At 43.5% G+C, this 22,921-nt stretch overlaps 1 protein-coding gene across 2 annotated transcripts in view; it reads left to right on the top strand.

Annotated features, from left to right (window-relative positions):
* LOC119390747 (sulfotransferase 1C2A) overlaps window positions 1-22,560 on the top strand; it is a 26,062-nt gene extending 3,502 nt beyond the window's left edge. The window contains exons 2-4 of one of the 2 annotated variants that reach the window (XM_037658438.2): window positions 15,880-15,943; window positions 18,420-18,756; window positions 21,586-22,560. In XM_037658438.2, coding sequence (XP_037514366.1) covers window positions 18,425-18,756; window positions 21,586-22,210 — 957 coding nt within the window. In that variant the 5' untranslated portion in view covers window positions 15,880-15,943; window positions 18,420-18,424 and the 3' untranslated portion in view covers window positions 22,211-22,560. Of the gene's footprint in view, window positions 1-15,727; window positions 15,944-18,419; window positions 18,757-21,585 lie in introns of those variants that run through there. The other variant, XM_037658439.2, reaches the window with a different exon arrangement.
* Window positions 22,561-22,921: the final 361 nt, after the last annotated feature.

The following is a 22,921-nucleotide window of genomic DNA, read 5'->3' on the forward strand; positions in this document are numbered from 1 at the left end:
ATATATAAAATGGATTCGTAAAATGTGGAATTACGCACGTATTGTGTTATGGCTTCAGTTACGATATTGCTGAAAACGGCGCTTCGAAAACGTCTACAAGTAAACAGGGTTCTTAAAAAATCTTGCCCCCAAGCGAAACATGAGAGTTATGACAATGTTTAACAATGGCAGCGCTGACAAATTTGCGAATCTTCGCACGTTTGCAAGCGAGGTTTGTAGATTCCTACGACAGCATGTATGGCAGAAAACATACATTTATTAGTGAAATGGACGTGCATGGTGTGAACTCACTGGCGATCGGGAACACATCTAACTCGACGGCCGTAAAACATGTGCCGCAAAGCTGGCATGATAACGCGCAGACCGGTTATCAAGGCGACGCTTTACCGCGTCTCCTGAAGAGCGACAATACTACCAGAATTATAGCGCGCGTGGCATCATTTCTACACGCCACAGCTAAACTATATCTTCACGATAATCCGCGCGGGCCACCAAATCGCTCAGCAAACGTTGAGCACAGCTAGGCACGCACACACGGCCTCACCGCACTCTCCCTAGCCCCTAGAGCAGGGGATGCACGTTCACCTGCGCCCCCTCCCACCGTACAGCCCTTACAGACACACACAGGGCACGCTTCGCCTCCTCCACCCTGATATTATTCAATAGAGCTTTAGCTATGCACTGGATGTGTTTCTACTGCACCAAAACAAAACCGAAACCATGTAGGCGTTCGTGGAGGCTACTTTAATCCAAAGCCGAAGCCATCAATACGAGACAGCCATTTTGGCCTGGCGTCGTTAGACGGCAATGGCATTGTTCGTGATACGTCTCGTTGTGGTCGTTCTTTAGTCCGCCAGAATAATCTGTGTCGTCAGGCGTGATTGCAAGTAATTGTTTTGCGTGGCTTTCTTCGTGCTATGCATTCGTGGCGTAGTATCGTATCGTCGGCTCGCTCTTGCCGTGTCTGGCTGATCGTTTTGCGTGACTTTCCTTCCGTGTTATGCATTCGTGGCGTAGTATCGTGTCGTCGGCTCACGCTTGCCGTGACTGGCTGAAGCAGTGTCACTCAGTGTTTGGGAAAAGCAGCCTCCGGACGGAGAAGTCCCTGCAGTAAGCTTCGTTTCGTCGTGAACTTGCCTGAGCAAGATGGCAGCGCATGACGGATCCCAGTGGCACCGACAGACGAAGCCTGTGGACGACGCTCCTACTGTCGTTATAGATTTCAGGTGAGTTCTGCCGCTTCTGCCTACAACTCTTTTATTCGCTTCACACGTAGCTTTGCCACTTGTCTTTCTGATGGTTCCAGTTGCACGGATTTTGCTATCGTGTTTCAATGGCTTGGCAACGACGAAAACCGCACTGGACTATCCAGTAGCGGGTAAAACGGAGTGGTGCGCGCCAATATCGTGTTTCCTTATTCCATACATGCCAGAAAAACATGAAATTGCGAGTTGAAAATCTCGGTTTCAAGTCGAGTGTGGTGACACGTAGAGCAACGTTGCACCGATATATATTTGAAGGGTAAGTAAGATCAGCTGATCAAAATCAATCTAATGCACCCGGCCCGAACATGCCTGATATCCAGATCATGATTTTGGCTCGTGAAACTCTATAATTTAGTGTTTCTTTCCTTTGCTACCCAGACGTTGAAACACGTTTAATACGTATTTATTCGCTGCATATTCGAACTTCTCGCCGTGTTTGTTTGTTTGTTTGTGTGTGTGTGCGTGCGTGCGTGCGTGCGTGCGTCCGTGCGTGCGTGCGTGCGTAACTGCTATAAAACTTTGATGCAATAGCTTTTGTAACACGGTTTCATTTAATTGAAACAGTGGTGACTTGATCTTATGATGCTAAAAATTATCATGCAACAAAGGTAAATGTGAGTTCACTTCAAAGTTGTAGTTTTTTTTTTTTTTGTCCACAAACTGCATACGAGCATAACCTCATCCTCCTGTGATACTTGCTTTGTCTAATGTGGTGTGGTGCTAGTACCTAATAGTAAACACAACACCGGCTAGTAATAATGGCAGTAAACATACTGCTCAAACGCTGTGTTGCGTGGATATTGTATGCCTTTGTTATACCAGCCGTGGTTCAGTACGTTATTATTTTCAACACAAAGATACAGTCTACAGTGATGTTGTGGGCAGTGGACAAAAATCCTTTAAAATGGACTTGGAAGCGTTACGCTGCGAAGCCCAAGGACGCGGGTTCTATTCCTGACCCCGGCAGCTGCATTTAGAAGGGGGCGAGATACAGAAACTCCCATGCCCTCTGATTTGTGCACGTTGAAGAACTCCAGGTAGTTGAAATTAATCCGTGATCTCCCACTATGTAGCACCGCTTAATCGCATTGTGCTTTTCGCTCATAAATCTCTAGCAATTATTACTTCGTCATTATACCTCGAAACACTCGCTGTATCCTATTTGAATTCTATTCGCCATAGTCTGCAATGAATATTTAGCACTTTTTACAGCAGGGTGCCTCATTTGACATTCTTTTACAATGCACCTTAATTGTCCCAATTTAGTGCCATAACCAGCTGTTGTTTTTAATATGTATATAAGTCACTTCAGCACTGTACCTTTTTGTTTGACCGCTTCTCATCACCTCAGTTGTTTGAGGTTTGAGGTGATGTTTGTGCTGCACAGTTTGCCCGAGTTTGCTCCCAACCCTCTATACTGGTCAACGCTGGCTGGTGGGTTGTCCTTCCAGACAAACGGAAAAACGAGACCTTTGCCTGTTGATATAGATCTGAAGAAAAAAATGGCACATTAGGCCTTTAGAATAGCTGCACCTTCGTGCAGCTGTTCTGAAGCCAGGCACTAGAAGGGCACGCTCACAATGATGCGACAGAAAGAAGGCAGTGAAGGCAAGCCTAGTCTTGTCGTACATACGCCATATTTCGTGTAGCTGTATACACATTTTGCCGTTTTCTTCGTTAAACTAATAATAACATTTGGCGTTTAACATCCCAAAACCACGATATGATTGAGAGACGCCGTAGTAGAGGGCTCTGGAAATTTCGACTACCTGGGGTTCTTTAATGTGCAGCTAAATCTAAGTACACGGGCCTCAAACATTTTCGCCTCCAACGAAAATGCAGCCGCCGAGGCCGGGACTCGATCCTGCGACGTACAGGTCTTCGTTAAAATACTGCTAGTCTAGTGGTTATGGTGCTCTACTGCTGACCCGCAGGTTGCGGGATCGAATCCTGGCCGCCGCGGCCGCATTTTCGATGGAGGCGAAAATGGTTTAGACCCGTGTGCTTAGATTTAGGTGCACGTTAAAGAACTCCAGGTGGTCGAAACTTCCGAAGCCCTCCACTACGGCGTCTCTCATAATCTTATCGTGGTTTTGGGACGTCAAACCCCAACAATTATTATTATTATTAAAATACTTCTGCCATGCTATACAGGGTGATTTTTTTTCAGACAGTACATATCTTTTATAAAAAAATTCTATGACAGTCACGCTCCAGTAGTACTCTAGTTCGAGGCGGAAATATTCTGCCGCAACAAAAAATTCGTTGACGGGACTAATTAACAAAAACCGTTAACTAATTTTTATTTATTGACTTGAGGGCAGTTGTTTATATTAGAAATTTGTAGTGCTTGCCACTTTATGATATACCCATTTTTCAGAAATCATGAAAGTTTTACGTAACTCGAGATATTTATCGTGAAATTTCAACGGCTAAATCAAATCTGATTGTGTCCGGCAGACAGAAAATGCGGTTTTTCTGTTACGTCAGACCGCAGCTGCCCGCGACAAGGGAGTGACGAAATTTGAATGAAGGCGCGTCGTGGTCGTACCTTTTCGTGAAAACTGGCAAGTCATCTAACTTGCGTCAGCGGATCGCCTTACCTTTGCATGTGGCGTTTGGTGCTCATTTGTTTCTTTCGAGATGCGCGCATCCGAAATGGTAGTAATATCAACCTTTTCTCTCTATGTTTACAGATAAGTACCACACATCGCACCGAAATAATAAGCTGTTTACTGGTGTATTTCTGAATGCTTGCAGATTTTCCTGATCACATTCTGCTTCGGCCCACCTTCATTAAACTATCATCACCTTCTTTTCACGTGTAGCTCCGAGCTTACGTAACAGAGAAGCGACGTTTCCTGCGCGTCAGGCGCTATCAGTTTCAATTTCGTCCTTGAAATTCAAGGACGAATATCACGAATTACGTGTAACTTTCGCGATTAAAAAAAATGTGTATGCCATAAATTGGCACGCGATACAACTTTCTAATATAAACAACTACCTCCAGGTCAGGAATTAAAAGTTAATGAGTTTTTGTTAATTAATCTCTTCATTGCCAATTTAGTTGCAGCAAACTATTTCCTTCTTGACATAGAGTGTGTGCGCGAAAACATCTTGAGCGTGACTATTATAAAATTTTGATAAGAAATATGCGTTCTCTAAAAAAACATCCTTCTAATTGTACGGAGGTCATGCAGCGGAAACAGTTGCAGCTGGCTAAGGGAGTAACAGACCCTCAAAGTACAGCAAAGTTAATGAGTATCCCTGGTTTTGTTCATTGCCATGACACTTCATGGAATCTGGTGTGTGAGCGCTGCCCTTGTCAGATTAAAAGGTGATTGATCTGTCTGTCATCATGTGTTTATTTTTATGCACTTGACTATTTCAGGTTGCTTCAAGACTGCACATTGAAGCTCTACAGCTGCATTTGACCAGGAAGCCTCCTTGGAAACTTCGTGTCTCGAGGTAGTCAAGACCTGTCCAAGAATTCGGAATAGCCACGCTTAAGGTCTGGCCGTGAGTGGTCTCGAATCAGTGCAACCTGCTGTCCTTTTCGTCAGAATGCCACCTGACCCTGACATGGTCTGGGAACACGACACTGCCAAGCTCATGCACGCAAGCTGTGTCACCTGTTGGGGTCCTGTATCTCAGATGATTACATGAGAATACTGTACTACATGAGAACTACACATGTTGCATGTTTTGCGCTGTATGCCACATAAAATATGTAATGGATCTCGCAAAGAAGTGCTTGATGGCTGGCCATTGATTCCTATTCATAAAACCTGACTGCTGGCTATGCTAATGTTTATGCCAGGTCTAGTATATTGCCGCATTTGAAAGTAATGAACGATGTTAGCGAAACTATTGCTTTTCATATCTCACTCATTCTGACAGTAATGTGTCTCGCTGTATTTCTGGACGGTGTTTCTGCATTTCAGTTCTGTACAGAACTCTCCATACCACCGCGAAATATATATATTTATATATATCATACCTTATATATATAAGGTACTTGACACACGACGTACGTTTTAGCATTAGCATAGTGCTAAAACGTACGTCATGTGTCAAATGCATTCCTACAGTATCAGGACCTCCGTGATCTTTCTGTACCTCTTATATTTAAAGGTCATTCCATGCCAAGTGTCCCAGACGTGGCGCTCGCACATCGCAGATTTTGCTGATAAAATTTGTGCCTTTTTCCTGTGCCACATGGAGTATTGTGGCTAAACATTCTTGCTCGAAAAAATTTTTGACGGTCCTGGCACCCCTCGAATTTCGCTTCTATTTATTAAACTGTACCTAATAGAAAAATGTGTACAAAATCTACTTTTGTGTGTTGAGCTTCTAAACTGCGCTTGCGCTATCGCAGAGGTTCTGTTTAGTTGTCCCATTCATTATTTCCGAATTTTTGTGTTTCACTACCAGCTACGTACTTCAAAAACTACAAAAATTTTCAAAGTTCGTGAATTTTTCTTGAGCTATCTGGAACTCACCCTAACCAATATTAATAACAGCCTGATCTCCAGGAAAGTGTATTTTAGTACAGAAATGTTTAGGGGTAAAATAGACCTCAAATCTTACCGAAAAAAAATTGTGAAATTAGAGAAAATGTACGATTTCTTGCATGTTTGACCATATTTTTCATACTGATGCGGTCAAAGTAAAAATCCTCGTCATGTGGCGTTTGATAAAAGACTTCATCGTTAAGTAACGAAAAAAGTCTTATCAAATCATTTTTTTGTTTTAAGGAAGAAAATTATTTTTGAATTTGGCCCTCCGAACGCGCAGTGCATTTCATTTTGTTGCCACTTCGCCGCAAAGCACGTGGTAGCCCTTGCAGCTGACATTCGTCACAGGCAACGGCCAGATGCGAGATGTATGCCAGTGGCTCGTGAGTGGTCGAAAGTCTTGTCACGTTGATGTCAGGGCGACGAGTAATGAATTCGCGTTACAATGTGAGCTTGCTTGGCGGGCCCAATGAGAAGTATGGACGCCCGAGAGCAGCCTATGGCGTCGTTGGCACAATGTGCTAGAGGCCGTCTGTACAACACGTATACCCTGAGAAAGAAGTGTGTACAGTGTGCATTATTTCTTTCAGTATGTGTATGCTAGTTGTGCAGACGTCCCTCTAGGACATTGTGCCAACGACTCCACATGCTGCTCTCGGGCGTCCATACTTCCCATTGGGCCCGCCTAGCAAATGCTCATTGTAACGCAAATTCATTACTCGTCGCCCTGACAGCGTGACAAGACTTTCCGACCACTCACGAGCCGCTGACATACATCTCGCATCTGGCCGCTGCCTGTGACGAGTGTCAGCTGTAAGGGCGACCACGTGCTTTGCGGCGAAGTGGCAGCAAAATGAAATGCACTGCGCGATCGGAGGGCCAAATTCAAAAATTATTTTCTTCCTTAAAACAAAAAAAAATTATTTGATTAGACTTTCTTCGCTACTTAACGATGAAGTCTTCTATCAAACGCCACATGACGAGGATTTTTACTTTGACCGCATCAGTATGAAAAATACGGTCAAATATGTCACAAATCGTACATTTTCTCAAATATCACAATTTTTTCGTAAAGATTTGAAGTCTATTTTACCCCTAAACATTTCTGTACTAAAATACACTGTCCTGGAAATCAGGCTATGACTAATATTGGTTAGGGTGAGTTGCAAATAGCTCAAGAAAAATTCACGAACTTTGAAGATTTTTGTAGTTTTTGAAGCTACGTAGCTGGTAGTGAAACACAAAAAAAAATCGGAAATAATGAATGGGACAACTAAACAGAACCTCTGCGATAGCGCAAGCGCGGTTTCGTAGCTCAACACACAAAAATAGATTTTATACACATTTTTCTATTAGGTACAGTTTAATAAATAGAAGCGAATTTCGAGGTGGTGCCATGATTGTCAAAATTTTTTTCGAGCAAAAGTGTTTTGCCACAATACTCCATGTGGCACAGGAAAAAGGCACAAATTTTATCAGCAAAATCTGTGATGTGCGAGCGCCACGTCTGGGACACTTCGCATGGAATGACACACACGCGCGCACACACACACACACACACACACACACACACACACACACACACACACACACACACACACACACACACACACACACACACACACACACACACACACACACACACACACACACACACACACACACACACACACACACACACACATATATTGAGATAGCGTAGGCATGGGCAAGTTGGTAATTCATGTTTGACTTTTTGAGCGCGCAAAAGAACAGGGACGAAAAACGACGCGGACACAGCGCTGACTTCCAACATATGCTTTATTTTCTACAGTGGTATATATATATATATATATATATATATATATATATATATATATATATATATATATATATATATATATATATAGATATATATATATATATATATATATAGACAACAAAAAGCAGCGCACGCAGGCGCATTGTACAGGAAGGCTTCATGTAAAACCACAAATAAGTATGCATGATAAGCAATCAAACAACCTGATACCGGATTTTTTTCTTCTTTAAGAGATCAAGCGGTCATTCCTGACTACCACTATCGTCTAGTCATTCTGTGGGCCTTGCTTAGAAAGTCTAGTTCTTTTTTGGATAGGTCAATCGAAGGTGCACTAATGCACATGTCTCCCAAACTTGCAATCTTCGCCGCTTCAATTATCTCACGCGTTGTTTGTGCCTGGCTCCTTCCTGTCGCAGTGCACTGCGAATACATGGGATCGCACCCACACTTCCTGCAGTGGAAAGCCAAATGTCCCACACTTCCAGTTTGCACGTTATTTGCGTGCTCACGCAGCCTGTCATTGGCACACCGTCCCGTCTGCCTTATGTATTTCTTGCCACAGGACAGCGGTAACTCATAAACGATGTTGTTCTCACATTTAACAAAGCTTTCTTTGTGCTTTTTTGGGCACCTGGGTTTTTCAGAACCACTGTAGGAGGCCTTGCACAGATTATAAAGCTTGTTTGGTGCTGAAAGGACGACTCTTACGTTGGCGTTGTTTCCTATCTTTTTCAGCCTATGTGAGACATCGTGAAGGTACGGTATGACGGCGCATTTCTGCTTGACAGGCTCCGTTTCAGGTGAAGCCTGCTCCTCACCCTCGCGAGCATGTTTGACAGTCTTGAGAAGACCCTCCGCCACAGATGTGAAGACATACTGAGGAAACCCCGCCTTTTTCAGGCGGTCAGCTTGCGCCTGGAAACTACACGAACACTTTTCTTTTTTTTTATTAAGTACCTGCTTCGCCAAGAGGCATTACAGCAGGGAGGGTACATTACATATAAATAAGCACATAACAATACATTCATAAAGCATGGAAAAAAACGTCATTTGAATAAATACAGACAGTTTCAGTTGGCAGGGCGTTCCAGTCTCGTATCGTACGAACAAAGAAAGAGTAGCAAAAAGCGTCACCCTTAAAAGGTATCTCACGTATCTTAAGCTGATGGTCTCTTCGTTGAGAAACATAGCTGGGTGGCTGAAAATACAATTGCCTGTTTATCCCTGTTTTAGAATGGTAAATACTATGGAAAAATTTTAATCTGAAGTTACGACGACGATGTTCCAGAAGAGGCCAATTCAATATTTTTTTGCTTTCCGTCATACTAAGCATTTTTTCATAATTGCCAATGACAAAACGGACTGCTCTATTCTGCACTTTTTCAAGTTTAGTAATGAGTTCCTTTGTATAGGGGTCCCAACAGACGCACGCATAGTCGAGTATACTGCGGACATGTGTAAAATACAACTGCTCTCTGAGTTTCTGTGGCAAGCAACTGAAGTTACGTTTCAGAAAGTTCAGTGCTCCTATAGCCTTGTTCCTGACATGAGTGCAGTGTCTGTTCCACCTCAGATCAGCAGTGAAAAATACACCTAAATATTTATATTCCATGACTTCTTGAAGAGTGGCATTATTAACTGTGTAACGATTGCTGCAATGTGAGGTCTTCCTAGTAAAGGTGACGTGGACACTTTTTTTCACATTCAATGACATTTTCCATCTTTCACACCATGTGGCAATCAAATTCAAATCGTTTTGCAGTGCTTGTTTGTCCGAATCGCTACTGATGACCCTATATACCACACAATCGTCTGCAAACATTCTAAATGATGATGTGATACCCGAAGTGATGTCGTTAATGAATAACAAAAACAAAAGGGGTCCTAAAACTGACCCCTGTGGTACACCAGAGGTTACAGAAACATATTTAAAGGAACAACCGTTCAGAGCCACACACATCTGTCTTGATCGAAGATACTCAGATATCCACTCAATAACCTTGGTATCTAACTTGTAGTGTCGCAGTTTAGCAACCAGGAGACTATGCGTAACAACGTCAAAGGCTTTTCTAAAATCCAGAAATATACAGTCAACAATTTGGCTCTTGTCGACAGCTAAAGCAAGCTCATGAGTGAATTCCACCAGTTGTGTCGTACAAGAAAAACCCTGCCGGAACCCATGCTGACTAGGATGAAGAAGGTTATTGCTAACAAGGTGAGCCATGATGCTGCTATAAATCACGTGTTCCATCACTTTACACTTTGCATTACCCCTTTTAACTAGCTTGGAGTGGCCTGAAGAAAACGGCAGAAGCGGCTTATTGGCCCTAGGCTCGTACGACCAGCAGACCTGGTCTCGCTCGAAGAACATTCGTATGTTCTTCTTTACATTTGTGCCTGTTAGCTCTGTTTCTAGTTTCTAGTAACAGGCACAAATGTAAAGAAGGTGTTTAGATATGTAGACGACTACGTTGTCTTTCTAGAATCAAGCCCAGGCGAATTGGGCAATGATTCTTCAAACGTACTTGATCTGTTCACGCGTTTCCTGCAACCGCTCGCAGTCACGCATGAAATGTCTTGCGTTTTCTTGACATACGAATGTTCTTCGAGCGAGACCAGGTCTGCTGGTCGTACGAGCCTAGGGCCAATAAGCCGTTTCTGCCGTTTTCTTCGGGCCACTCCAAGCTAGGTAAAAGGGGTATTGCAAAATTAACCCTAATGAATGCGCTTCGCCGCTCATGTCCTCACAAGTGTTCGTGTAGTTTCCAGGCGCAAGCTGACCGCCTGAAAAAGGCGGGGTTTCCTCAGTATGTCGTCACATCTGTGGCGGAGGGTCCTCTCAAGACTGTCAAACATGCTCGCGAGGGTGAGGAGCAGGCTTCACCTGAAACGGAGCCTGTCAAGCAGAAATGCGCCGTCATACCGTACCTTCACGATGTCTCACATAGGCTGACAAAGATAGGAAACAACGCCAACGTAAGAGTCGTCCTTTCAGCACCAAACAAGCTTGATAATCTGTGCAAGGCCTCCTACAGTGGTTCTGAAAAACCCAGGTGCCAAAAAAAGCACAAAGAAATCTTTGGTAAATGTGAGAACAACATGTTTATGAGTTACCGCTGTCCTGTTGCAAGAAATAAATAAGGCAGACGGGACGTTGTACCAATGACAGGCTGCGTGAGCACGCAAATAACGTGCAAACTGGAAGTGTGGGACATTTGGCTTTCCACTGCAGGAAGTGTGGGTGCGAACCCATGTATTCGCAGTGCACTGCGACAGGAAGGAGCCAGGCACAAACAACACGTGAGATAATTGAAGCGGCAAAGATTGCAAGTTTGGGAGACATGTGCATTAGTGCACCTTCGATTGACCTATCCAAAAAAGAACTAGACTTTCTAAGCAAGGCCCACAGGGTGACTAGACGATAGTGGTAGTCAGGAATGACCGCTTGATCTCTTAAAGAAGAAAAAAATCCGGCATCAGGTTGTTTGATTCCTTATCATGCATACTTATTTGTGGTTTTACATGAAGCCTTCCTGTACAATGCGCCTGCGTGCGTTGCTTTTTGTTGTCTATATATATATATATGTACCACTGTAGAAAATAAAGCATATGTTGGAAGTCAGCGCTGTGTCCGCGTCGTTTTTCGTCCCTGTTCTTTTGCGCGCTCGAAAATGTCAAACACACACACACACACACACACACACACACACATATATATATATATATATATATATATATATATATATATATATATATATATATATATATATATATATATATATATATATATATAGTCAAGTAGATCCTCCGTGAGAAGTCACAACGTTGTTTATTTCGGCGTTTCAGCCAGCTCTGGCTTCCGCCTGATGGCCAGACTATGGCTGAAACGCCGAAATAAACAACGTTGTGACTTCTCACGGAGGATCTACTTGACTACTTGCAACGCTACGGCCACTCCACCACGATGCCTGCCTATATATATATATAAATGTATATATATATATATATATATATATATATATATATATATATATATATATATATATATATATATATATATATATATATATATATATATATATATAATGCTGAACAATGGTGGTGACGTGGCTAAGGACTACGCATTATTCGCAGGATGTTGTGCCTATAGTTTAGGTGCTTACTGATAACACAGTAGGTTGTCATTACAATGTGAACATGTATGAAATGGCATGAAGTGTTTAAAACCGATTCAGAGAATAATTTTACGAATCGCAGAAATTTCAGTTTGTTTATAGGAATTCATTGTAGGATGAAGGCATGCAGACGTGAAAGAGAAAAGACACAGAAAAACCAAACGCTAGCGTTTCAGCTGTCCGCATCTCTTCTGTTTCCGTGTTGCATGGCTTACTTTCTTCTAGAATCAACATTTTTCGTTGTTTTACGCGAGCGGAAATTGTTCTGAGACTCATCTATATAAACTTCGAGTAGTATTTTATTTCCCCCAGAGGAATCGAGTGCAGCACTGTAAAGTTGCTACAAAAACTTGTTGCGGCTGTCATGCATCCACCACAGTGTTCCTGTTTGAGTAAACCCGGTGGAAGTGCCTTGTTGAGTAACAAGAGGTAGCGGCACCAACTTTCGTCGATTGTCAGATAAAAACCCTAATGGTGTTCGCTCTGATTTGAAGTTCTTTTGAAATTCTTGATCAATCTCTATAAAACTTGTTTAGTTTATGTGTATTTGTACGCTGATTTTGAAAATGCAAATATTTTTTTACTATTATATGTCGTGTTAAGTATATCAAACATTTCATGTGCCATGTTAGGCCTGCACGAGTTACAAAGTAAGCATATCACAGTAATATGAAATGGGAACTGTATGCAACATAACCAGAATGCATGTCCTAAACCCACTTAACAACAGTCATAGTATGCTGAACATTGACCAGTAAGTGTATGTCTAGCTGGTGATTCGCTCACGAGAGTTCAATATTACGTAACTTTTAACTCAAATGGGTTTAAAACGCGAGTTCGTATGTGGGCTAGTGGGTTCATGAACATTATGCCAGAACAGCGCAGTAAACTCTTTTAAAACTATTGCATACAGTTTCATCCCCTAACTATAGCGATATGTCGATTTACTTTGTAACTCCAAGTTTGGAAAGGCTTGCTCATCAAGACACATGAAATTTTTGTGTCAAAACTGCGTTTTCTTCCAGATAATAGCATATTTGAAATCGCCACATAAGTAAACCTAAACTCGGCAAGTTTCATCAATATCGACCAAGAAGAAAAATAAACGCATTATTTGTTGCAGAGTGTCTCATTGAGTACCACGAAGTGGTCACACTGACTCTTGCCAGGGGAGTCATGTACACCACTGTCCTTAAGGACAACGGAGTCAAAGGAACGCTCCAGTGGGGGTCAGCGTTACCATGGCAAAGGGGTCACCCTGACTACCTATAGGTACTAGAGGGAAATAAAAGGTAGTCGCGTAGACTCCTGCGTTGGGAGTAATACATACTCTCTCTCTGCTTGCGAAGAAGGGAGTCGTTGGTCTGGAGAACGAAGGGAGTCGTTTGACAACCCAAAAGGTCATCATATGTGTAGCGAGGCGATTACCACCCAAAAGTAGTCAGTACAGACACCCTTTTTTTTAAGAGTGTACAGGTAGAAGCACGCCGTCCTATTAGTGCTGGCTTGTTCAGGGATGTTTTCATTGCGGAGAGCGTTGATGATGAAATCGTTCACTTTGTGTTTATCGACCCATTCTGCAAAATAGCTTTCCCATGTGCCACCGAGTTAGAAGTCATCACATTTAACTCTAAAGGCAATTTTAAGCGCCTACAGTACTGCGAAGCTATGGCAGATTTGTGGAAATTGTTCTCGTTTAATCAGTGTTTCGGGTAAAGCTTCTCTTTCGGCGACAACTTCAATGTTACGTGTGAATAGGAGTTTCATAAAGTTGCTTTCGTAGGTTCTTGAGGTGAAGACGCCCTGCTTAATATTTATGACAATGATGTAACGGCAGAAGTAACGTCCGTTACTTTTTTTTCGGTAACGACAACGATAACGCGTCAACTTTTTTTAATGGGTAACGCAGGGCGGTAAGGCGTTCCTTGTACTTTAGCGTAACGAGTAACGTATATAGTTCCTTATTTTCGGTAACGCATACAACACTGCCTAAATGCGCACGGGCCTCTAGCATTTCACCTCCATCGAAATGTCGCCGCCAAGACCTGGATATGTTCCCGTGACCTGCGTGTCAACAATGAAGCATCGTAATCACTAAACCTTCACGGCCAGTTTGTTGTGAACTCATAACAGCTTACGCAGTAAAAAAATAATAAATAAATAAGGCAGCTTCGCACAAGTGGCGACAAGGCTGAAGAAAGTGCGAAGCTGGGCTGCCTGCCCTGAATCTCTTTGTTTTTCTTTTTAGGGGCGAAGCTCCTTAAAGCGGCACCCGTTCATCCCCGTCATAGTGCGTAACCAGTGGTAACGCTAGTACCAGATCTTGACCTCCAAGGTGGTGCCGGTGGGAGATTTCTCCTGTGCGTTGTTGACCAATAAAAAACTCGCAGCGTGCGCGTTAACTAAAAGCCGAATTCTTCTGTCTCTCATTCCCCATTAGCAGCCATTGGCATGTTCCAGTAGGAAACGTTAGTAGAAGTAGAAGTGTAAGTGTTAGCTAAAAGCCGACTTCTTCTGTCTCTCATTTCCATTAGCAGCCATTGTTTACCTCCAAGGTAGTGCCTGGTGAGATTTCTCCTGTGCGTGATCAAACAATAAAAATTTTGTTCAAAACGCCGTTGATTGATGAAATAAACCAACGAAAGACGCCAGATGTTTTCTAAAAGCAAAACGAAAGAACGCCAGATGTTTCTAAAGCAAAACGAAAAGACACCAGCTGCTTAACGAAAGACGCCAGATGTTTTCTAAAGCAATGGTTTTCTAAACAATGAAAATTCACAGCGTACATGTAAAATTAAAGTAAGCTGCAAGTCGTCATAACTCTCATCGAACCTTTAGTATAAACGCGCCTGATCTCACGTCGGTGATGATGGACTGGGCAGAATTCACGGAAGATTCACGGTTTACCGATGAACCTCCGCAGCTTCGCCCACTCATCGTCATTCACTCCGTGAATATGCTGTGATTTCTTTCTTCCTGTATTTCTTTCTCATATTCTCTCTGTCTTTTCTATCTCTTTTTGTGCCTTTTATTTGTGTTTCTGTCTCTATTTCTTTTTCTTTCTCGCTCTTTCTCTCTTCCTGTTTCTCTATATCCCTCCTGCTCTGGATTCCTCCTCCTCTCTCTCTCTCTCTATTTCTTTGATTGCATCTCTTTTCTTTCTTTTTCTCTCGCTAACCCTTTTGTCTACTTTTTTGCGTCTCTTTCTATATCTTTGTCTCTCTGTACATTTCTTTCTCTGTCTTTCTATCTCTTGCAGTCTTTCTTCTCTTTCATTTTCTCTATTTCTTTCTTTCTCTCTGTGTGTGCTCGTTCTCTCGCTCATCAGAGTTATTGCATCTCACGCCAGACAAATGGGCGCACGTGTTCTGGGAGTGAAGGAGAAGATGAAGAAGAGGACGAAGAGAAAGAAGAGAGCTTGCGCAGGTTCATGATGATAGTTTTCCGTTCGCTCTGCACGGACTAACGGTCGACACAAACTCCTCCGCTGTCAAAACTACGAGCCCTGCGCGAAACACGCAACCCTGTCACAACGTAAACTGGAGTAGCGAGCTCTTGAGAGTCCATCGTAACCTGTTTGTGAAAGCTTATTCCATGTACTGACCATAAAAAGTATCGATTCAGTATGCTCACATTTATCTAAATACAGTCACGTGTGCTTTGCGAGCCGACATAGGGGCTTGGAAGGATGCGCAGTCTGACACGCTGAGAAGGCTATTGTTTATGAACATAATGCACGAAGAAGGCCGCGGCAGAATAATGGCAAACAAGAGAAATTGGTCTTCGCGGAAGCGACACACACAATTCTCAGCGCCGGGAGCGGGGCGCAGCAGCAGACGACACGGCGAGGTCATTTCCTTGGTCCACAACGAACATTTGTAAAGTAGGCCTCACGGCGACTGCACGCCCAGTTGTTTGCGAGTAGACGACCTTGTACACCTATGAAGTTACGCAACTTACTTCTTTTACTATAGGGCATGTTTGAAGGGTCTTTCTTCATAGCAGCTCCGGATCGCTGGCGTGGCTAGTTGGTAAGGCAGCGCACTCTCACGCAAAACAGCCCAAGTTCAATCCGGGCGGTAACTAGTAGTTTGTGTTTTCCTGATTCCTTGGAATAGCAGTGACGGACACTGGCGACTACACCGGCAGCGGCGGACGACATCGCCACGAAATACGGATATCGCAGTGAGCCCGCAACGCTTACTATGTTTGCTAGATTTATCACCGTGTTCGACAATACCGACGAGTTTGATGTCATTCCGAATGTGTTATGCATATTCGTAATTGTTCAGGCAATGCGGAAGGCGTCTTCACTCCGTTGCAAATGGGCGTAATGCTTGCTGGTGCACCTACACTTCGCAGCCAACATCCCCTTTGCAGACCCATTCGTAATGACACCACGTGATAATCTCGACGCACCAGTTGTTACACTTAAGGTCCTGACGTTGCTTGTCATTCATTGAGGATGTATACATGAGTCTAATTTCTTCCTGACCAGCGAAATTTAGCGCGCGGCGCTACAAAAAGTACATTCTGCCGTGTGAACCACGCCCCGCCACGGTGGTCTAGTGGTTACGGCGCTCGACTGCTGACCCGAAGGTCGCGGGATCAAATCTCGGCCGCGGCGGCTGCATTTTCGATGGAGGCGAAAATGTTTGAGGCCCGTGTACTTAGATTTAGGTGCACGTTAAAGAACCCCAGGTGGTCGAAATTTCCGGAGTCCTCCACTACGGCGTCCCTCATAATCATATCGTGGTTTTGGGACGTTAAACCCCAGATATTATTATTAGTGTGAACCACTCATTTATCGGCAAATCCCTTTATGAAAGAATTCATTAAACCTTAGAAAGGCGTTTATAAGCGAGAAATGGAGACTGCATCACTGTGCCATTAGCCTCGTGTAAGATGGTTCATGGTACAATCGTTTCTGATTATATCGAATACTTAGCACAGAAGCGTTACTTACGGCGATTAAAGGTATTTCAAACGCCTCCGAAAATACTCAAAGATGAAAAAGTGCGATATTTGCTCGCTGGCCTCACGATTGCTTTTTCCTGTAGCGGCAGGTATCATAAGATGGCTAAATACATCATTCCGGAGGGTAATTAAGAAATTTAAATGAAATAAGTTTTTATTTAGCGCACTAGCGGTTATGTCAAAATGGAAAATTGAAGTTTTTCATGCGAGGAACCCATCGCAGCTTTGAGATATAGAAAAAGCGGCCTGTAGTAATTATTACGGCGTAATTAAGCTCAACCAAATTCAACGGCGTAACCAAAACACCGGTGAGCGCAACACGCAGATGACCAGAATGACGTCACTGTTCAAGACGACGATTATAGAGGTGCAGTTCTTCCGCGTTCGTTAACGTGTGTGCGCCATGCGTGCTATAACTGCAAGCACAGCCCGCACGCCCACACAACGAAGTCGGTTGATGGTGAATATAGCGAGGCTCGCTCATTCTGCACGTCTCACAAGAATATGGCAGTTGCGCTGCTCCGCGTTTCGGTTTCGCCGCTGAATTCGGTTGAATTTCACTACTGCGCAATTATTACTAGAGGCCGCTTTTCGAAATCTCAAAGCCGCAGTGGGTTATCCTAATGAAGGACTTCAATTCTCTCATTTGACATGACCGCCTAACTCCAGTAATTAAAAAAGTTAATTAATTTAAGTTTTTTCATTAGATGCCTGCGGCTACAGAAAAAGCAATTGTGAAGGCACCAGAGAAATGCAATATTTCCCTGATTTTCGAAGATTTTCGGACACATTTCTTGAAACACCGTGTGTATACTGCACGCTACACCCAAGCGCCCAGCTATGTTGCCAGTCTGAGACACAGGAATTGATACTTATTGCTTATATATGAAATAAGTGGACTCAGTTATGCAAGCAAGATTATTTCTTAAGGTTTAGAATTTCATAGTCTGCAAAATCAGTAATATTACGAGAACAAAGTTAAACAATTAGCAGCTTTGTACCAAGACGAATGTTCACATTTATCTGAATAATAAGCACCATGGGTCTCGTGAAGCTACTGCCGTTTTTTGCCAGTAAACTTCTAGGATGTATTTATTAGCAATTCGGTAAGGTGTATCGGCTCAGTCGTGTAAATTGCATAACCTGTATGTATCAGTTTAAGGCAAAAGTTGAGTTATAGTGCTGGTTTTGTGATACCAATGATAGAAATGCTTCGGTATAATACATACTGGTGCCAAACGCATCACATTTCTCCACATGAGATACCAGCACTTTTTTTTTGCGTGAATGAGTATACATGGTGGGCCGGCTAACTCTAGCCAGAGTTTAAAACTATGTCGACGCACTCCACGACGACGCGACCGAATGCATGTTGCTTACTATTTGAAGGAGTAAGTCACGCTAATTTTTGGAGTTTTGCTCAATTAGGCATATTTAAATACCTAATATTTGAAGCAACGAAGCCGGGCAAAAAATTTCAATAATATCGCTGCGAGGCACAATAGTGTCTCGCAGTGAACAGCGTACATGCACTATGCTTCAAATTCATGACAGCTCGGAAACATCTGGCACACATGACTCAATACACCGCATCACTTTCCCTAAATCATGACGTTTCCCTTATTCTAAAAACTGCATAGTTTCTTGTATGATATTTTTAGCAAACATACGTGTGCCTTTTCAGAGTCAATGGAGAAACGAGGCCCCTTCTTCAGGATAATAGATGACGTTCCGAGATGCCCAAACGTGGACCCCGTCCTGGTGAGGAAAGCACTAAGTTTCAAGGCCGGCAAGGGAGACCTCGTGCAATGGTCGTATCCAAAGAGCGGCACGCATTGGGTGCAGTACATAATTCAGCTGATTCTCAAAGAAGGAGACGCCGTGGACACTTACGACGACTTCACGAAGAACACGCGGCCGATGGAATACGTCGGCTTCGATGACTGGACGCCAACGTTGGCGTTGCGATGCTTTGCAACCCATCTGCCGCCCCAACCTGACACGCTTAGCGACGAAGCAAAGTGAGTAGAAGGGCGGGGCAATAGCCTCCGTATCTTGCAAGGCTATATCCGCCTGCAAACCACAGCATCCTGCTCCTCGTTCTCCTTGAGTTAGTACACGACTTGACACTGCAGCGAAATGCGTGGCTCAGTGCCTGAAGTGCTTCGCTGCACTGCCCCGGTAAGTGGTATCCAAGCGAGCTTCACTGAGGGACACGCTACAGGGAACTTACGGTCACCAAGTCTGATCCGAAAGGCTCTTCTTATAGCCTTCAACTCAATAAATTAAACAGACAGCAAACTGGGAAATAAAACCGGGGATTCAGCCAGACTCGAAGCCAGGCTCTCTGTGGCCACCAAGAATGGCACCAAACATCCACGCTAGTGTTTGAAACTTCTTTGGAAAGAGATCTTATAAATGTGTCCTGTTGGTCGAGGAGTCACGTTACCAGATTTCATATCACGTGGTAGAAGCGCATAGAACCGCACGGGTCATCACACCATGAGAATGGATATATATGTATAATATATATATATATGCGTTATATATTAGTTTTTAAAAACATTCAATCATCAACAGTGTACATCTTTCATTTATTCAACCTAGTCCCTTAAGCCTTGGCGATCAATCGAATTGTAAACAGTGAGAGGACTAACTAGATAATTATGAAATTGTATTACAATGCTGAGCGACACCACCGACTGTGACACTGCAGTGAGATTCGAGAACGTGGTGCGCGAGTTGGAGCGTCTGTCCAGTGTCGGCCGTTTTCTCGAGTCCCAAGTAGTGCCGCAGCCACCCGAGACTAGGGCTACCCCATCTTTTCGCGAACACTTCATTACGTTACACAAACAGCCATGACAAGCAAGCTCTCTGTGAGATTTTCTGCGCATTTTCCCTCCTTATATGTGTCGGCCAAAACTACATTACTAATAATACTTGGTTTGGAGTGTTTTTAGTCGATGTGCACTGGTTTGGCTGTACTCCCGTAGAAGTTTCGGCAGAGTGGGAGTTCTAGTACCTACCACGCGCTGTGATGCAGAAATCATGGGCTGGGCTGACACTTTTTCGTTTTATCCTTGTCGCGCAGCCCTCTCTCTGATGGTTACTTTGCCATAGTTGTGCTAGCATGAAGGAGGCTGAATAGCCGGCAAATCTAGATGCTTTCGAACTTTCAGGCGTACAACATGCGTCAAAATCGCGAGTTGGGCTAGTTGGTAGATATTCATCGTCCAATAACTAACAGCGCAACAACTAGTTACGCTGTTGGTTATTCCACGACGAACAACTTGAGTCTGAATGTCGTGCCGGTCATAGCCTGCTGGAGACTTTGCGGATCTATAGAATTTAGTTTACATAAAGATTTATGCATGTGCGATGAGTGCTGCATTTAATTACCGATTAGCTGGTAATGCATTTGGACCATTAGTTACACCACTTTCAATGCTATATACAGAAACTGCAGATAAGCGCTTGGCTGAAGTTGAAGCCTCACTGAGATGGAAATTCTGACCTGCCGCATTGAAATGCTGCGCCACTGCTTCCGGCATTTTAATGTGGCAAGCAACAACTACGATGAGCTCAAGCTTTACACACCTTAGACAAACTTCCGGTTCCCGAGAGAGAGAAAGAAAATATAGTCTATTTTATCCAAAAATTTAATACCCTCCAGCCAATAGGTATAAACTATTCATGGATTAGAGCTCCTGAATCAGTCCGGACATGTCAGGCACAGAAGGAAAACTAGTGAGACTTGAGCCTTTTATCTAAGAATTTCTAACAGTTCTGAGCACCGTGAAATTATCATCCTAAACTGCTGCTCCCTTGTGAAATTTGTTACTCAGCGGAATGCGCCCCACCTTTTACCCTCTTGACGCGAAAAAATACGACACACGCAATGTCGGTGTACGCAAGGAGTACGCCCCTCTCTCTTTGCTCCTTTTATTGATGTGTTTCCGCTTTACTCACCAAGTTAGGCACGCAGCCTTATCTCAATATCCCCTCTGTTTTTTTTTCTTCCATAATTCAAACTAGAAGTCGCTCAGAAGAACACGAACAGCTCCAATGAAACATCGATTTTTCTGTGCTCCCTTGTGAAGCAAACTTTATTTTATGCTGAAGCCTGACTACAGATTTTGATCAAGGTGACACTTCTGGCGGTAGAAGCTTAGGTATAGCGTTGCACTCAGCATATTAAGAATAAAAATGCTATATACAGAAATAACCTGGCACTGGACAAACAATTACTGAGCGCATACTCCATAAGTAATAGCAATTATATGCATGACAACTTTTTTCTTGATGAGAACTAACTGAGAATAATTGTCTGTTAGTTCTCATTATTATTGTGTCTCACAAAGAAGAACGAGCCCTTAAATGTCAACTTTTTTTCTGGGTAATACGAGCAGCATTAGCTGTTCGAATTCCGAGCATTATCGTGTCGTCCGTATGTCATTGCTACTAAGGCGACGCCACTGCTGTTATGAAAAGATATTTCGCTATTCAACATCGATAAAGGGCTTTAGTGAAAACCCTGTGAAACAGAATTGCTCCCAATTCAGATAGCCGCATCAACGACATGATGCAATGAATGGTATTATTTAGCTTATGCAACCATGCCAGCTAGTTAAGAAAAAAAACTGAGAATTTCAGTTGGTCTAATATATCTATGCGCCCAATGTCTTGCATATTCATGCGCCGAATATCTTTATCTATGTGCCGAATAGTTTTTTCAGCCCCATCGATGTTGCTTAGCATGTAACCACTTAAATGTGCCTGTTATTGTACGCTCTCGGTGAGCTTTCTGAAACTCGGCCATTTGGCTACCGTCTCTGTTGCTGTTCACGCAGGTACGTGTACGTTGCCCGAAATCCGTGGGACGTCTGCGTGTCTCTGTCACACATGGTCACCAACCTCAGCATCTACCGTTTCGAGGATGGCACGTTCGACGAGTTCTTCGAGTGTTTTCTGGACAAAGACTTCGGCTACGGCTCCTACTTCGATCATGTAGCTTCGGGCTACGCCCTCAAGGACAGGCCCAACGTGCACTTTCTGACCTACGAGCAGCTGAAGAGAGAGCCCCGCGCTACGGTGCTGAAGCTCGCGTACTTTCTCGGCGACCACTACGGAAGGCTTCTCGAAGGGGAAGATAACGCCCTGCTCGACCAAATTCTCGACAGCTCTTCCGCATCCCGCATGAAGAATGTCATAGTGATGAACTTGGGCAGCAAGGAGTGGGAAGCGATGATGACAAGGAATAACATGACCTGCAAGGACGGCTACGGCGGGGATTCTAGCAAGTACGGCATTGTAAGGAAAGGTCAGATAGGGGACTGGAAGAACTACTTCAAGCCCTCCCAGCTTGAACGCCTCGAGCGGAAGATTAGGGCCGAAGGAGAGAAAGCATCGTTTATGCATTTGTGGGCGGACATTCGCGAGGAAGCCCTTCAAGCAGCTGGCTTACAAACGAAGTAATTCCCATCGGGCTGTTGAGAATGAGACAGCGCAACGCACAGATCAGTGTACTCTGCGTTCAGTCTGTAGCGATGGTTTAGCCTTCGTAGTGGTAAGCAAAAGCGCAACGCATCCCGTTACCCATTTTCTCAAGTTCAACCTCTTTAAGGGTGCCTAAACTAACGGCATAAAGACAGAACTTTGAGAAATAAAGTATCAGACGGCTTTTTTTTTGGAGGTTATATCTTTGTGCGGTTAAAGTAGCCGAATACGACAAGTACAACTCCGCAACTTCTCTAAGAACATTGTGAATGCTGCAGTTATTTTCAGGTGTGGACACGCTTGCTTGCTTGCTTGCTTGCTTGCTTGCTTGCTTGCTTGCTTGCTTGCTTGCTTGCTTGCTTGCTTGACCCTTAATTCTTGGCACTTGCCCACTACGGAGGATTGGCCATGAAACCGGCGGTTAATAGAAGTGAGGAAATTTAGAATTTAGACGAAGGAAAAGGAACTAATTGGCCGCCTAAGGTATATTGAGAAATTGAAGAATTGTTAGTTTATGTATTAATAAAAATAGGTATGTGCCAATCATACGGAATACAATGAATTAGCGCGAGGATGTCCGATGTACCAAATTTTGATTGAGAATAATTAACAAGGAATTCTTGTGTCCCTAAAAAATTCGCACACGGCTAAGCAAACGTTCCTCTTGCTGTGGCAAAGAGAATATGCCCC

Source organism: Rhipicephalus sanguineus, chromosome 4, assembly GCF_013339695.2.
Source record: "Rhipicephalus sanguineus isolate Rsan-2018 chromosome 4, BIME_Rsan_1.4, whole genome shotgun sequence".
Classification (NCBI taxonomy): Eukaryota; Metazoa; Arthropoda; class Arachnida; order Ixodida; family Ixodidae; genus Rhipicephalus; species Rhipicephalus sanguineus.